Source organism: Oculina patagonica, chromosome 9, assembly GCF_052425735.1.
Source record: "Oculina patagonica isolate OP01 chromosome 9, crgOcupat, whole genome shotgun sequence".
Taxonomy (NCBI): domain Eukaryota; kingdom Metazoa; phylum Cnidaria; class Anthozoa; order Scleractinia; family Oculinidae; genus Oculina; species Oculina patagonica.
Window position 1 is genome coordinate 18,683,399 of NC_135766.1, and position 15,079 is coordinate 18,698,477.

Consider the following 15,079-nt stretch of genomic DNA (forward strand, 5'->3'; position numbering starts at 1 on the left):
AATTCGTATCCAAGGAAATGATTGCAAAAATGATTTGTAACAAGAAAACACATATAAGCATATAAGTTGTTAGAAAACAGCTTAATAGGAAGGCAAGAACTAAAGATTGTAAAGTAAGGTAATGCTATTAAAAATTAAAAACGTAATTTGAGTGCAGTTAAGTTTTCCCAAAACTTAGTCACCTTCGCCAATGTAGTGAATATATCACCCGCAGAATGTCGAAGATAAAAAGTTTAATGAAGAGAAAGCGTAAACGATCCGTCATCTTCACCCAACACGATGCTGGCTGAATTCGAAGATGTTATTTTTGTCGTTTCTTTCAGCCAGGACATACACCTCCATCAGTAAGCTACCCAACAGAGAACAAACAGTTCGATACAGTGGAATCCCGATTTCACGAACACTCGATCTTTTGAACCTCTCGATAACTGAAACAATAAAAACGTCTCCCTAAGATTTGCTTCAGTCAGTCGAACACTGCAATTTTACCGCTTATTTCTCGAATCGATTTTCATTTTCTTTTCCCTTGGAGGTTCGAGAAATAGGGACTACACTGTATTTAATAGTCTCAATAATAAGCCGTCTCAAATATGATATCATCCTTTTACGCTTTTCTATTTCATACGAGCAACAACAACTACCAGCTGCTTTAATTGGCAGAAAAAAACAAACAAAACAAAACAAAACAAAAGAAAGAAAAAACATTGCGTATAGTATACAGTATAAATTAACTTAAATACGCAAAATAATCTACTCAGAAGCAGGCATGTGTAGCTGGATATTTCCAGGACAAATACGCGCAAGCGAAGAAGTGCCGGCGATGTACAAAGCTCACAAAGTTGTATCTATACACCTCTTTCCAAAATGACCGAAATAACCTGTATTCGATTGTCTTCATGTTAATTGGCCTTAATGACCTCGTTTTAATCCAAAAATTCTTTTGACTTCTGCAGATGCGATCGAGGCCACGAAGGCCAATTAACATGAAAACAAAATAATAATGTATTTTCCGCCATATTGGAAAAAGGTGTTTACACCGCGTGGTTGAAACTATACATTAGGGGAATAAAAAACAAAGCGAATATTCGTTTCGATAGCAATTTTAGTTATGACCAAACTAACAGTGGCCCACCTTTGACGAATAGATTCGTCATTTTCTGATTCCTTCCCAAAACATTCATTGCCGTGCAGACATACTTTTCCCGTGTCGTTTTAATGTGACTTCGGGATTTTAAGTTTGCCATCACTTGTTGACATACTTTTGTCCCCAAGAGATCCGCCAAATTTGCTTCACGTCACACTACAGGCCTTGGGTTTTCACTGGCCGAGTAGAAAAATCATACGGTTTGGTTCTCAACGACGGTTTCAATGAGCTAGCAGAGCACACAGATTTTTTGTGGCACGCAAAATTAGGCTCTTTCCGCTCGCTTTGCATCATTAATGATTTGCTTCATTGTATGTCTGAGTTATAGCATTGTGATTCCAGGCATCGCCACCAAATTAGCAGAACACAATATAAACATCCTGGTTGGCTCGAACTTGGCAAAAACTCGTTCACTGAAATAAAGGTAAAGTCGAATTCAAACTAAGCTTGCATTTATTTTCACTCGTATACAAATGGCCGAAAGACTTGAGCAAAGGTGACAAACAATAACTTTTACTGAAATAATAGGTAAAGGTGATCTGGTGTCGAGCGAATACGTCAACACAGTACCAGATTACGCTCGTTCCCCGTAACTAATATAAGAATAAGCTCTCAAGAGGTTACATTATACCTCATAGCAAGTGATTTTCTCTTGCTCATAGTGCAGTAGTTGAGGAACAGAAAGTCATAATGATCACACTATATGAATAAGAAATGGTAAAAAAAAAAGAAAATCATTTACCTCTTCAGTAAACAGTGAAACAAAGTAACTTTACGTTTGTAAGATTCTGAGTAAGATATAACACTATTATTAAGTCGACTTTATTTAACTAACAGATATCTGGTCAAAAAAGCCTCTTCTGCTCTATTAAGTCCTTTCCTCCCAACAACAATAAACAGCAACAAACAACTACAACAACAACGTTTATTTATACTGTGAGGTTACAAGAAGATATAGAGTTACAAAATATAAATTAAAAATACAATCAGAATAGAATCTTTATTTCTCAAACCCTTGGTTCCTCCAAATTCCCGATTTCTCGAAACAACTTTCTTTTCCCTTGAATTGTACTTCTCTGTAAGTTTACCCCGCTTTCTCGAACCAATTTTCTTTTCCCTTGAATTGTACTTCTCTGTAAGTTTACCTCGCTTTCTCGAAACAACTTTCTTTTCCCTTGAATTGTACTTCTCTGTAAGTCTACCCCGCTTTCTCGAAACAACTTTCTTTTCCCTTGAATTGTACTTCTCTGTAAGTTTACCCCGCTTTCTCGAAACAACTTTCTTTTCCCTTGAATTGTACTTCTCTGTAAGTTTACCCCGCTTTCTCGAAACAACTTTCTTTTCCCTTGAATTGTACTTCTCTGTAAGTTTACCCCGCTTTCTCGAAACAACTTTCTTTTCCCTTGAATTGTACTTCTCTGTAAGTTTACCCCGCTTTCTCGAAACAACTTTCTTTTCCCTTGAATTGTACTTCTCTGTAAGTTTACCCCGCTTTCTCGAAACAACTTTCTTTTCCCTTGAATTGTACTTCTCTGTAAGTTTACCCCGCTTTCTCGAAACAACTTTCTTTTCCCTTGAATTGTACTTCTCTGTAAAGCCTGGTTCTCATATGATCGTCCCGATCGTCTCTGTCGCTTCTGTCGCTTCAAAAAGTTTGCTTGCTCCAATCACCTCAGACTTTGCAAACGACAGAAGCGACAGAGACGATCGGGGCGATCATATGAGAACCAGCCTTAAGTTTACCCCGCTTTCACGAAACAACTTTCTTTTCCCTTGAATTGTACTTCTCTGTAAGTTTACCCCGCTTTCTCGAAACAACTTTCTTTTCCCTTGAATTGTACTTCTCTGTAAGTTTACCCCGCTTTCTCGAATCAACTTTCTTTTCCCTTGAATTGTACTTCTCTGTAAGTTTACCCCGCTTTCTCGAAACAACTTCCTTTTCCCTTGAATTGTACTTCTCTATAAGTTTACCCCGCTTTCTCGGATCAACTTCCTTTTCCCTTGAATTGTACTTCTCTATAAGTTTACCCCGCTTTCTCGAAACAACTTTCTTTTCCCGTAAATTGTACTTCTCTGTAAGTTTACCCTGCTTTCTTGAACCAACTCTCTTTTCAATTGAAATTTCGAGAATTCGGGATTCTACTGTTAGTAGCTTTTTTAAGCGTTCCTGTGGAAGAACATTCTAGATTATTTTTAACCCTCGGACGTACAAGCCAACTCGCACCCCCACCATCGTACAAGGGGGGGGGGGGGTGGATGGAACCCCTCCCCGGAGTTTTCGTTATATTAAGGCGTAGCGAAATTATTTTGAACTTGGAAGAAAGCCCTTAGCGTACTCTACAAGATGACATAATTTTAATTGGCTGTGACGTCATATAACGTCACGTGATGTCATTAGAGCCGCCATCTTGGATCCGCCATCTTGGATTTCAACATTTTCTTAAAATGTCAGAAAATAACGGAAATTGATGCAAAATAAAGCCAGAATGCTTACGGAATGTAAAAATAAACACATCTTGCACTTCTGTTTTAAAAAAACTGGAAAAAATTAAGAAAAAAGGTAAAAATGACGATTTTTGGCAAGACCTGCTTGTATTTATGACGTTGCCATGGCAACGTCACATACCACGGACACATGGTTGACATATAAAAATTTCCGCAAAGGATGAATGAACAGCTACTGTAAGTTTCAGCATTGTAGAGTAAATCGTTTTTTCAAAATTTGGAAAAAACCTTATGGGGGGGGGGGGGGTGGCATCCACCCCCCCCCCCTTGTACGTCCGAGGGTTAAGGCCACCCGAAAGCTACATCCATCCTATTATAAAAACTAAATACTACTTTTTATTTGAACTTCCCTGTAATATCGCAGCCATAATCAGAAAAAAGATGTCATAATTTTAGCTTTGATAAATTTTAATCTTTCTTCACAAATTCCCGCTTTGTCAAAAGAAAACATCTGCTGGTGTTTTCGTATAAATTAAATGATCATCGTTTCGCCGCAAAGGCTGACAAACGCCTCGGGAAAATGTCTATATTTTATCACATGATCTTTGTGCATAACTCATATATATCTAAACGATTTTTTAGTTAACTCTCACAAAACTGTCGCAGTTTTCTTGTTTGTTTTCTCGCGCATAACAATAGCTTGTCAACTGATTAATTTGCCTGCATTTCATAGAGGGAATTAACTGACCGGTGTTTTTTATATGTTGATAGGGGGGAGGGGGGGGGGGGGTGTGGCAAGAACAACCGTCCATACCCCGTCCTACTCTACCCACCATTTTACTGTAACAACCAATGGACCTCCTCCAAATATTTAACTAACCAGAAAAGACCAATCATTAAGTTTTATTTCAATTGACGCAAAATCGAGACCCCTCCTTAAAAATAAACTTTGAAAGTCTCTTTCTATTCCGTGCTGACATCTGTCCAGTGATGGACGCAAAAAAAGTTTTGTTCATTTTCCTGTTTCAAGGAATAGTAAATATCGCCGTTTTCGCCGGCAAAGAAGACTCTACTATTTCTCGTTCAGAATTCGTCACTACGCGGGAAAATAAGCGGCTTAAAGGCCACGTTGTTAAACGGTTTGAGTCTCCCAGTTTGTTGTCGTGCAGCCATTCATGCTTGAGAAATTCCTGGTGTACTTCCACAAACTTCAAGATGCCATCCGTCAAGAATGGCAAAGGAACTTGCGAACTGAACAAGCACGGAGCCATCGACGCAAACACCAAATTTCATGATCAACAGGGAGTTACTTTTTCTTTCTTTTTAAAGGTAATTTCTTATTTTTTGTATTTTTTTTTATTATTTCTTATTTTTTTTTATTTTATTTGTCGCACAAATTTACATTTATGAGAAAAAAGTTAATAGCAAGAAAAAAAAAAAAAGAAAAAAAAAATACCGTGCAACAGGAGGCAGAAACAGGGGAAAGCCCCATTGCTTGTCAATTGAGTTTAATTGTGGTTTGTTTGAATAGTATTTTGCCGCACTGGAAAAGCATAAGCCAGGTGCATATTAAAAATATTGGTATAAACTCTAACATCGATGTAGGACTACCAAAAGTGAACATAGCTTCGCTAAGTCGTTTTATTACTAACTTGGATCGCAAAACACTTTTGAAGACACTTTAAACGTGGTTTAACCATTCTCCGTAAAAATGCAGCAAGGGTTTAAATTGGTTACCGGTATCTGTGAATCTGATGGGTCCTGGTATTGTTTTTTGTTCGCTGATAGAACATGATCGTGCGCGCGTTGGTCTTTAAAGGGAAAATTTTCAAATATATTTGTTTGCAGGTTTTTTGAGCAACAATCGCCTAGAGTTTCTACTGAAACAATTAGACTACAAGCCCTTGTTTTGCACGAGCGATAATCAACTCGGCTGCATGCGCCTTGTTGAGAGAGCCACTATGTGGAAACACTGTTAATAAACCCATTACTTACTTCCTTTTTACTCACCTACTTACTTACTTACTTACTTACTTACTTACTTACTTACTTAATTACTTCCTTGCTTGATTTCTTACTTACTTAATTGCTTGCTTGCTTCTTTACTTAAAATTCGCTCATAGAAAACTCGGGCTCGTAATTTAATTGTTAATTAGAGCTCCACTTAACTTAAAAATAAAATTTGCCTAAAATCACAGAGCGAAAAACGAAATTCGCCAGGTGCACGGGAAGCAGAATAAAGTGCACATACATTTCCTTAAAATTGGCAGTCGATTAGCATCTGCCGCATTTTTGCGATATTCACGTTCTTTAAAACCTTTTAGGGATGTCTTATAACCGGCAGCCGGTCATGAGACATCCCTAAAAAGTTTAAATGAGAAGAAAAAGACTCGTTTAAGTCGAGGTACAAAAATGCGGCAAATGCTAATTTTAAGCTAATGTGTGCACGCTTTATTCTTCTTTCTGTGCACCTGCCGAATGTCGTTTTTCGCTCTTACGCCGTTGTAAACTTTTCAGGGATGTCTCATGACCGGCTGCCTCAATGGTGGCTCGTGTGTGCCTGATGAAAGGAAAGAAACATTTTCATGTTCGTGCAAACTACCATGGACTGGTGATAAATGTGAAACTATCGGTAAGGAACTGTTTTAACTTGCTCTGAATGTATTATTAAGTTACGACTTTACAACGCACACCTCTTCAAAATACGATTTCACTTGCTGTTCACTTATTTCAAAGCAAATGTCTCGCGCGAAATAAACGATATATTAGAGATGGCGGAAAAGTCATATCCTGAAGGTTTGGACTAGTATGGCAGCATTGACGGCATGTCAAAGAAGTAATTAACTGAAACGGTGTTCATATTTATTTATGAATATAGTTAATTTCCCCTGACAAATTATAAGGAAAAAACTGCTTGTGACAACTATTAATAAGAAAGCTGAAAATACTGGAATGATCGCAAAACAGTGTGCATAGTTAAGAAATAGGACTTTAAAAATATTGTGCTAACTTAAAATGTACTAATTTTTTTATCGTCTTCCAGTTGCTTCTTCATGTGATGAAGCTCAAATGAAAGTAAACCAGATGTTACCAAATGGAGAATACATTTTAACAAATGGTAGCGCGTCGTATAAGGTAAGCAAGATAAAGAAGCCATTACCACCTTGCAGTGAAGAGAATATGAATCAACTCGAAATTCTTTGCTTGTATTAGTATATCGGGCTATTTATATCAAGGGTGTGCGAGTATTCTACTCGGTGTTTCACTAGTGAGTGAAGCGAACGAGTGAGATATTAAGTTCAACACGAAAAGAGATTTTCCATATCTCCAAGTAGCCATGTTTATTTTTCTTTGATTAAACATACCAATAGCGAAGTTTTTGACGATTGCCGAAGATTTCCGAGCAATTTCCGAAGCTTTTCGAAGTTTTAATGAATGTTGTTTAAATGTCATACGAACGTTTCCGAGCATTTTTCGAAAATTTTATAGATAACCAATGATCACCTCCGAGGAGGATTCGAAGATGTTTTGACTATGGATCAACAAATTTAATTATGCACCCATTAATCATGCCTTTTTTGTACCTAGACGAACCTGCAACTTAACACGTTGCAAGTAACAAGGAACACCTTCCATCTGGCAAATATTCAATAAAGTCTTGAACAAACATTGTAGGAAATATTGTGCGTGTTCTAACTTGACCTTCTTCTTTAAAAAGCATTTATAATGTGTTCAACTTAATTCACTCGCCTGTCATTAGGTGTACTGCCACATGACAGATGACAGCAAAGGATGGACTCTTATTGCCCGATTCTCGAACAGCGATGATAAGAACTGGATGAATGACACTGGGTACTGGTGGTATGACAAGCAAGTTGCCATGGGAACAATAACTAGTCCGTCTAGTAACACTGACATGATATCACAAGCCTTTTGGCTGGTCAGCGGCAGAGAGTTTAAGATCACGCGCAGCGATGACACCAATCACACTCCTTTGTTACAGACCAGAGGTAACTGTTTGGCTGGACAAACATTCCGATCTAAAATCACAAGTTATGGCGACTTTAGAAATGGTAAAGTTTGGGAGAGTGACACTTGTCAGGGAGGCTGCGCGGTACAATATGGCGGTCAGTACAAGTCAACAGACGGGTTTCAACAGGCTGAGTGCAGTGGAGACATCCAAAGCGCCAACAAGATCGGCTTCTGGTGTGACTCACTATTTGGTTTTCATGGTGGTGATGGGTCAGTGATGATGATTGGTGGAGGAGGAAGTGATTGCTCACGTGCTGATCACGGGATTGGGATAACGGAAACTGACAAGGCTTCTTTTGTTGACCTTGGAACGAGTCAAACTGAATATCACTTTGGTTACGATGCTGAAACAGGTACCGCACCATCCCAGTCATACTCGTTAAATCTGTGGATCCGTTGAGTAGGATCAATCGCAAGCTAAATCTTCAAGAAAAGTAATTTTCATGTTGCGTTTAAACTGTAAATTTTCTTTTAAAAATAAATTACAGCAGAACTTACCCTTAACTTGACAAAAACTGAGTTTATGTTAGTTTATGTTATACCCGTTCCAATACCTAGAAAATATTGGACAGGCAATGGAGTAATCTCATTGGTTAATTTAAGATATTGACACTCAACTACCTTAGCCGTGTAATAATTACGTGTTATCAGAACAAAGTTGCAAACCTTTTAGCTTAAAGTGAAAGGTTGAATCTTTAAAGATTACCAATATCGTACAAGTGGGCAAATTCAACGAGGAAAGCTAGCTTGCTCATTTACAAGTTTAAACCAATGCGTAAAATCAAGTCGACTATAATCTTATCCAATATAAACGAATTTAGCCCTTTATCCATTTTGTGACAAATTAAATTAATACGAAGTTGTGTCAAAAAATTAGAACCTAATAACCTAAGATTCGACGTCTTGATTTAGAACCATCTGCTTCCAAACGAACTAAAACAAACTGTAATCGGATCTTTAAAATTTCAAGCAGCATTCGGAAATTTCATTTGAAAGTTAATTATTTCTATTCTGTAATGTGATGTTTAAATGAGGATTAAATGATTGTGCATGCTACCACAAATGCGGAAAATTGGTGAAAAAAACACGATTCATTTGTGGAAAATGATATTTCAATAAATGGTAGAAGAATAATGCAAAATAAATGATGTAACAATGTTAGATGTTAAACGCATGAAAATTATATTTATCTTTTTGTCTTTAGCTTAATTTATGTTATATTCTGAAGTCGCTTTATGGTTTAGTTTTATTCGATGAAGTTTTAATTTATTAATCAACTATCTCTGGAGATAATTCTTATATGCTTGTGATATAATTGATGAAAAGGATATTATCGTGATATGATAGGAATGTATAGGTATTGATTGATGTATCTATATTTAGTGAGTCAACTTACTTTTTATTCAGGGGGGAAATACTTCAAAATGATTGCAAAGATTATTTGAAAGAAGAACTGACACATAAGCACTGATTGTATCACTAAGTTGTTAGAAAACGAGAAGTTAAAACTTGTGAAGAGGTAAAGAATTGAGGAAGGCAAGAACTAAAGATTATAAAGTAAGGCAATGCAATTAAATGATTAAAAACGCAATTTGAGTTCACTAGTTTTCCCACAACTGGATTCCCTCCGCCAAACGAGTGAATATATCGCCGGCAGAATATCGGAGATAAAAAGCTTGATAAAGAGACAGCCTAAACGATCCGTCTCCTTCAACCAAAAGGATGCTGGATGAACATGTTGTCTCGTTACGTTTAACCCGAACTTACACCTTCATCTGTAAGCTACACAACAGAGAACAAACAGTTCGATACAGTGGAATAATGATCTGGCACGAACACTCGATCTTTTGAACCTCTCGATAACTGAAACAATAAAAACAGTCTCCCTTACCTTCAGTCAGTCGAACACTACAATTTAACCCCTCATTTCTCGAACTGATTTTCCTTTTCGTTTCCCTTGGAGGTTCGATAAATGGCAATTCTATTGTATTGTGCGGGTTTCTATCTCAATAAAGCTCGCAGCTTCCTTCAAAGTTGAGTTGGTCATGGAAACTATTGTGCCGAAGATTTCACAGCGCTAATACTTAGGCTCTTTCCGCGCGCTTTACATCATTACTGATTTGCTTACTGATTTTGCCGCATAGTGCAGTAAGTGGAGGAACAGAGAGTCACAATGTACACACTGTATGAATTAGAAATGGCAAAAAAAATTGATCAACCTATCAGGTAAACAAGAAAGCAAAGTAACTTTACGTTTGTAAGATATACTATTATAAATAAAAAGTCGACTTTATTTAACTAGCAGATATATGGTCAAAAAGCCACTTCTGCTCTATTAAGCCCCTCCCTCTCTCCCAAAAACAATAAACAACAATCAACAACAACGTTTATTTTTACTCTGAGATTACAGGAAGATATAGAGTTACAAATATAAATTACGAACCTAATAGAATCACCGTTTCTCGATCGAAACCTCCGTTCCTCGAAACTCCCATTTTCATTATATTTCCCTTGAATTGTACTTCTCTGTAAGTTAACCCGCTTTCTCGAAACAACTTTCTTTTCCCTTGAATTGTACTTCTCTGTAAGTTAACCCCGCTTTCTCGAAACAACTTTCTTTTCCCTTGAATTGTACTTCTCTGTAAGTTTACCCGCTTTCTCGAAACAACTTTATTTTCCTTTGAATTGTACTTCTCTGTAAGTTTACCCCGCTTTCTCGAAACAACTTTCTTTTCCCTTGAATTGTACTTCTCTGTAAGTTAACCCGCTTTCTCGAAACAACTTTCTTTTCCCTTGAATTGTACTTCTCTGTAAGTTTACCTCGCTTTCTTGAACCAACTTTCTTTTCCCTTGAATTGTACTTCTCTGTAAGTTTACCCCGCTTTCTCGAAACAACTTCCTTTTCCCTTGAATTGTACTTCTCTGTAAGTTTGCCTCGCTTTCTCGGAACAACTTTCGTTTCAATTGGAGTTTCGAGAAATCAGGATTCTACTGTTAGTAGCTTTATTTACACGTTCCCATTAAAGAACATTTTAGAATTTTCTTCAGGCCATCTTAATAAAAGCTACATCCTATTAAAAAAAAAAAACTAATTACTACATTTACTTGATATTCGCTGCATTATCGCAGCCATAATCAGAAAAACAGATGTCATAATTTTAGCTTCAATAAATTTTAATCTTTCTTCACAAATTCCCGCTTTTTCAAAATAAAACATCTGCTGGTGTCTTTGTATGAATTAAATGATCATCGTTTCGCCGCAAAGGCTGACAAACGCCACGGAAATATGTCAATATTTTATCACATGATCTTTGTGCTTAACTCATATATATCTAAACGATTTTAACTTAACTCTCACAAAACTGTCGCTTGTTTCTTATTTGTTGTTTTCTCGCGCATAACAATGGCTTGTCAACTGACTAATTTGCTTGCATTTCATAGAGGGAATTAACTGGCCGATGTTTTTACATGTTAATAGGAGGGGGGAGAGGGGTGGCAAGAACGCCCGTCAGTACCCCGTCCCCCCTTCTCCCCACCATTTTACTGTAACAACCAATGGACCGCCTCCAAATATTAAACTAACCAGAAAAGACCAATCATTACAATTTATTTCATTTGACGCAAAATCGAAACCCCTCCTTAAAAATAAACTTTGAAAGTCTCTTTCTGTTCCCTACCGACATCTGTCCAGTGATGGACGCAAAAAAGGTTTTACTCATTTTCCTGTTTCAAGGAATAGTAAATATCGCCGTTTTCGCCGGCAAAGAAGACTCTGCCATTTCTCGTTCAGAATTCGTCACTACGCGGGAAAATAAGCGGCTTAAAGGCCACGTTGTTAAACGGTTTGAGTCTCACAGTTTGTTATCTTGCAGCCATTCATGCTTGAGAAATTCCTGGTGTACTTCCACAAACTTCAAGCTTCCATCGAAGAAGAACGGTAAAGGAACTTGCGAACTGAACAAGCACGGGACCATCGACGCAAACACCGAATTTCATGATCAACAGGGAGTTACTTTTTCTTTGCTTTTAAAGGTAATTTCGTATTTCTTGTTAATCGAGTTTCACAAGCAAATCGTTTAATGTGTGGTTTGTTTGAACAGTATTTTGCCACATTGGAAAAGCATTAGCCAGGCGCACAGTAGATAAGAGTTGTTATAAACTCTAACATCGAAATGCGACTACAAGTTGCGTTAGGTCTTTTTATCACTAGCTAACTCGGGTCGCAAAATTCTTCTGAACGTACTTTAAACGTGGTTCAACAATTCGTAGCAGTCTATTTTACTTTGAAATATGCTCATCATCATAGTTTTTCAACACTATACGATGGCGTGAGAGCGAAAAACGAAAATCGGCAGGTGCACAGGAAGAAGAATTAAGCGCGCACACATCTGCTTAAAGCTGGCAGTCGTTTAACATTTATATTTTGGTGCTTTGACATTCACGGTTCTTTGTTCTTATTTAAACTTTTCAGGGATGTCTCATGACCGGCTGCCTCAATGGTGGCCCTTGTGTGCCTGATGACAGGAAAGAAACATTTTCATGTTCGTGCAAACTACCTTGGACTGGAGAAAAATGTAAAACTATAATCGGTAAGGAACTGTTTCAATTTGCACTAATGTTGAAAAAAATTATGTCTTTACACCGTACGCCTTTCCAAAATAAGATTCAGGTTATTGTGCTCTAATTTCAAAGAGAATGTCTTGCATCAAGCGATGTTAGAGATGACAGAAAAGTTACAGAAAGTTTTGGGCTAACACGAGATTGTTACAGATGGCCTATTCAATACAGAAATTTTAAAGACCAGGAGTGTGATAGAATTGGCGGCATTTCAAGTTGTCAACTGCAACGGTGTTCTTATTCTTTTATGAATATCATTTAATTTTCCCTGAAAAATAAAAAAATCCTTGTGACAACTATTTATAAGAAAGCTATCATGAAAAGGCTGAAATGATTGCGAAACAATATGAGTAAAAATACGACTGTTAGAAAATTGCGCTTACTTTATTATTTTCTTCAATCATCTTTCAGATGCTTCTTCATGTGATGATTTTCAAATGAAAGTAAACCAGAAGTTACCAAATGGGGAATACCTGTTAAGAAATGGAAGTGTGCTATTTAAGGTAAGCATGATAAAGAAGCCATTACCAACTTGAATTAGTACAGCGGGCTTAACACAGACCGAACTGTCAGATCAAAATAACATGTGTAGTAACTTTTAAAAAGCTGATAATTTTACAGCCTTAAAATAAAGATTATCAATCCATTCATCTTCCACGTTACAAAAAACGTTTCCGAGCATTTTTTGAAAATTGTATAGATTACCAAACATCACCGAAGATTTCCGAAGTTTGTTGAAGACTTCCAAGAAAGGTCCGGAGATGATCCGACCATAGACCAACAAATTTTCAAAGAGGATATTACACGGTGGCGAGAGGATATGAATTTTATGTTCGAGTGGCAGAAACGATATCTCACTCGTTCGCTATATTACGCTCACTCGTGAGATATCGTTTTTGCCACGAGAACATAAAATTCATATCTTTGAGCCAACGTGTAATGCTCCTTTCATTATATGGAGACCAAATGTAGTTGATGTTGCCGATTTTTATTTCACTGTTTTCGAACAATCGAGCTAGTTTTACAAATCAGCGTTCGTCTTCATAGAAAATACAAAGCACCCGTGCCCAGGATATAGAAACACTAACTGAATTTCAATCAAACAAAATACTTGTCAACTAAATAAGACGTAAAACTAAACCAAATGCGGCAAAGTCTTGACGGCCGATAGTTTTCAACTGCTTTTGTTTTTGTCTTTACGACATCTATTCTTGCCCTTGTGAAATCCCTTGGGACGAGTTCCCTGTAAAAACTTTGAAATCGTCAAGGCTTCCATTATCGTGCTCTCGTTCCTAACTTTTTTGGAAAAATCATATTTTTCGATGCTTAGTTAAACAAATTAAACCTTCGGGTCGATGCTTGCTAACAACAAACGAGACAAAACCAAGTTCATTCAACAAAGTAGAAAAGGCGCGAATCGTGACGTCAGTGAGCGATATGCCATTCGCAAGAGTGTCATACGGAAAATACGCCACTCGGGTCCCGGATGGAGTGGCGTATGGAATCTACGAGTGGTTTAGTTCCCAGTAAAACACTCTCCTCTATACAATAAATATAAATTTTTAATCATGTGTTCAACATAATTCGCTCGTCCCTCATTAGGTGTACTGCCACATAACAGATGACAGCAAAGGATGGACTCTTATTGCTCGATTCTCGAACAATGATGATAAGAATTGGATGAAAGACACTGGGTACTGGTGGTATGACCAGCAAGTTGCCATGGGAACAACAACAGATCCGTCCACTAACTCTGACATGATCTCACCAGCCTTTTGGTTGGTCAGCGGCAGAGAGTTTAAGATCACGCGCAGTGATGACCCCAGTCACACTCCTTTGTTACAGACCACAAGTGACTGTTTGGCTGGACAAACATTCCGATCTAAAATCACAAGTTATGACGACTTTAGAAATGGTAAAGTTTGGGCCAGTAACCAGTGTCTGGGAAGCTGTACGGTTCAATATGGCGGTCAGTACAAGTCAACAGACGGATTTCAACAGGCTGAGTGCAGTGGAAACATCCAAAGCGCTAACAAGATCGGCTTCTGGTGTGACTGGATTAGTGATGGATCAGTGATGATGATTGGTGGAGGAGGAAGTGATTGTAAACGTGCTGATCACGGGATTGGAATAACAGAAACTGGCTCTACTTCTTTTGTTGAACAAGGCAGTGATCTGGAATTTGACTTTGGTTATTGTCCTGATATGGGTACTTGTTCAGGAAGTGCCATATCCCAGTCTTACTCGTTAAATCTATGGATTCGTTGAGTAGGATCAATCACAAGCTACATCTCCAAGAAAGTAACGTTCCAGATTATGCTTGAACTCTAAGTTTGCTGTTAAAAATATATATGTTATAGTAGGTGCTGATTAACAACGTTACGTAGTATTCGATGGAACTTATTTCAATTAATGCAATGTGTGATACACTCTTTTTTTATAAGAACATCATTTGGGGGTGCGACTTAATGTTCTAAGCATCTCGACAGTTTGAGTCTGACAGTATTCTTAAAGTTTTTACCCAAAATGGTACTGTAGTAAATCATTCCAAAATGTATTCAAATTGTGCGTATAAATGCCCACACTATTCGTTCCTTATAGGCTTTATTCTGCATTTTACAAAAAAAAATAAGAGATAAAGCCTCCGATCGTAAATCAACAATGCGTGGTTTATCTATTTTCATGTGATCTGTGCGATGCAGATTATGTCGACTACAGAGCCCGACACCTTCACTAACGTATTGCTGAACATAAAAACTCGGCGATTGGAAAACACCTTTTGGAAGCCCACGGGGAAAATAGCCTCCTCGACGAAAGCCAGTTTCGAATTCTCCGAAAGTG

At 37.6% G+C, this 15,079-nt stretch overlaps 3 protein-coding genes across 4 annotated transcripts in view; 2 read left to right on the forward strand and 1 right to left on the reverse strand.

The window, feature by feature from the left end:
• Nucleotides 1-15,079, reverse strand: part of LOC144666335 (uncharacterized) — an 84,345-nt gene that overhangs the window by 5,764 nt on the left and 63,502 nt on the right. The gene's annotated exons all lie outside the window — the stretch shown is intronic.
• On the forward strand, nucleotides 4,545-8,031 carry LOC144666370 (uncharacterized). Its single transcript, XM_078527795.1, has 4 exons — nucleotides 4,545-4,918; nucleotides 6,107-6,221; nucleotides 6,633-6,724; nucleotides 7,350-8,031. Exons 1-4 carry the CDS (start codon nucleotides 4,580-4,582, stop codon nucleotides 8,019-8,021), a joined length of 1,218 nt encoding a protein of 405 aa, XP_078383921.1. The 5' UTR covers nucleotides 4,545-4,579; the 3' UTR covers nucleotides 8,022-8,031.
• Nucleotides 11,242-14,692, forward strand: LOC144666372 (uncharacterized). The gene is made up of 4 exons (XM_078527796.1): nucleotides 11,242-11,653; nucleotides 12,093-12,210; nucleotides 12,650-12,741; nucleotides 13,841-14,692. The coding sequence occupies exons 1-4, from the start codon at nucleotides 11,315-11,317 to the stop codon at nucleotides 14,504-14,506; spliced, it is 1,215 nt and encodes a 404-aa protein (XP_078383922.1). The 5' UTR covers nucleotides 11,242-11,314; the 3' UTR covers nucleotides 14,507-14,692.

Bases quoted from the DNA above. Each gene is read 5' to 3' on its own strand.
- LOC144666370 (XM_078527795.1), top strand. From the start codon at position 4,580: ATGGACGCAAAAAAAGTTTTGTTCATTTTCCTGTTTCAAGGAATAGTA. The intron at 4,919-6,106 runs GTAATTTCTTAT...TAAACTTTTCAG, and splicing joins CTTTTTCTTTCTTTTTAAAG to GGATGTCTCATGACCGGCTG. The intron at 6,725-7,349 runs GTAAGCAAGATA...GCCTGTCATTAG, and splicing joins ATGGTAGCGCGTCGTATAAG to GTGTACTGCCACATGACAGA.
- LOC144666372 (XM_078527796.1), top strand. From the start codon at position 11,315: ATGGACGCAAAAAAGGTTTTACTCATTTTCCTGTTTCAAGGAATAGTA. The intron at 11,654-12,092 runs GTAATTTCGTAT...TAAACTTTTCAG, and splicing joins CTTTTTCTTTGCTTTTAAAG to GGATGTCTCATGACCGGCTG. The intron at 12,211-12,649 runs GTAAGGAACTGT...ATCATCTTTCAG, and splicing joins AAAATGTAAAACTATAATCG to ATGCTTCTTCATGTGATGAT.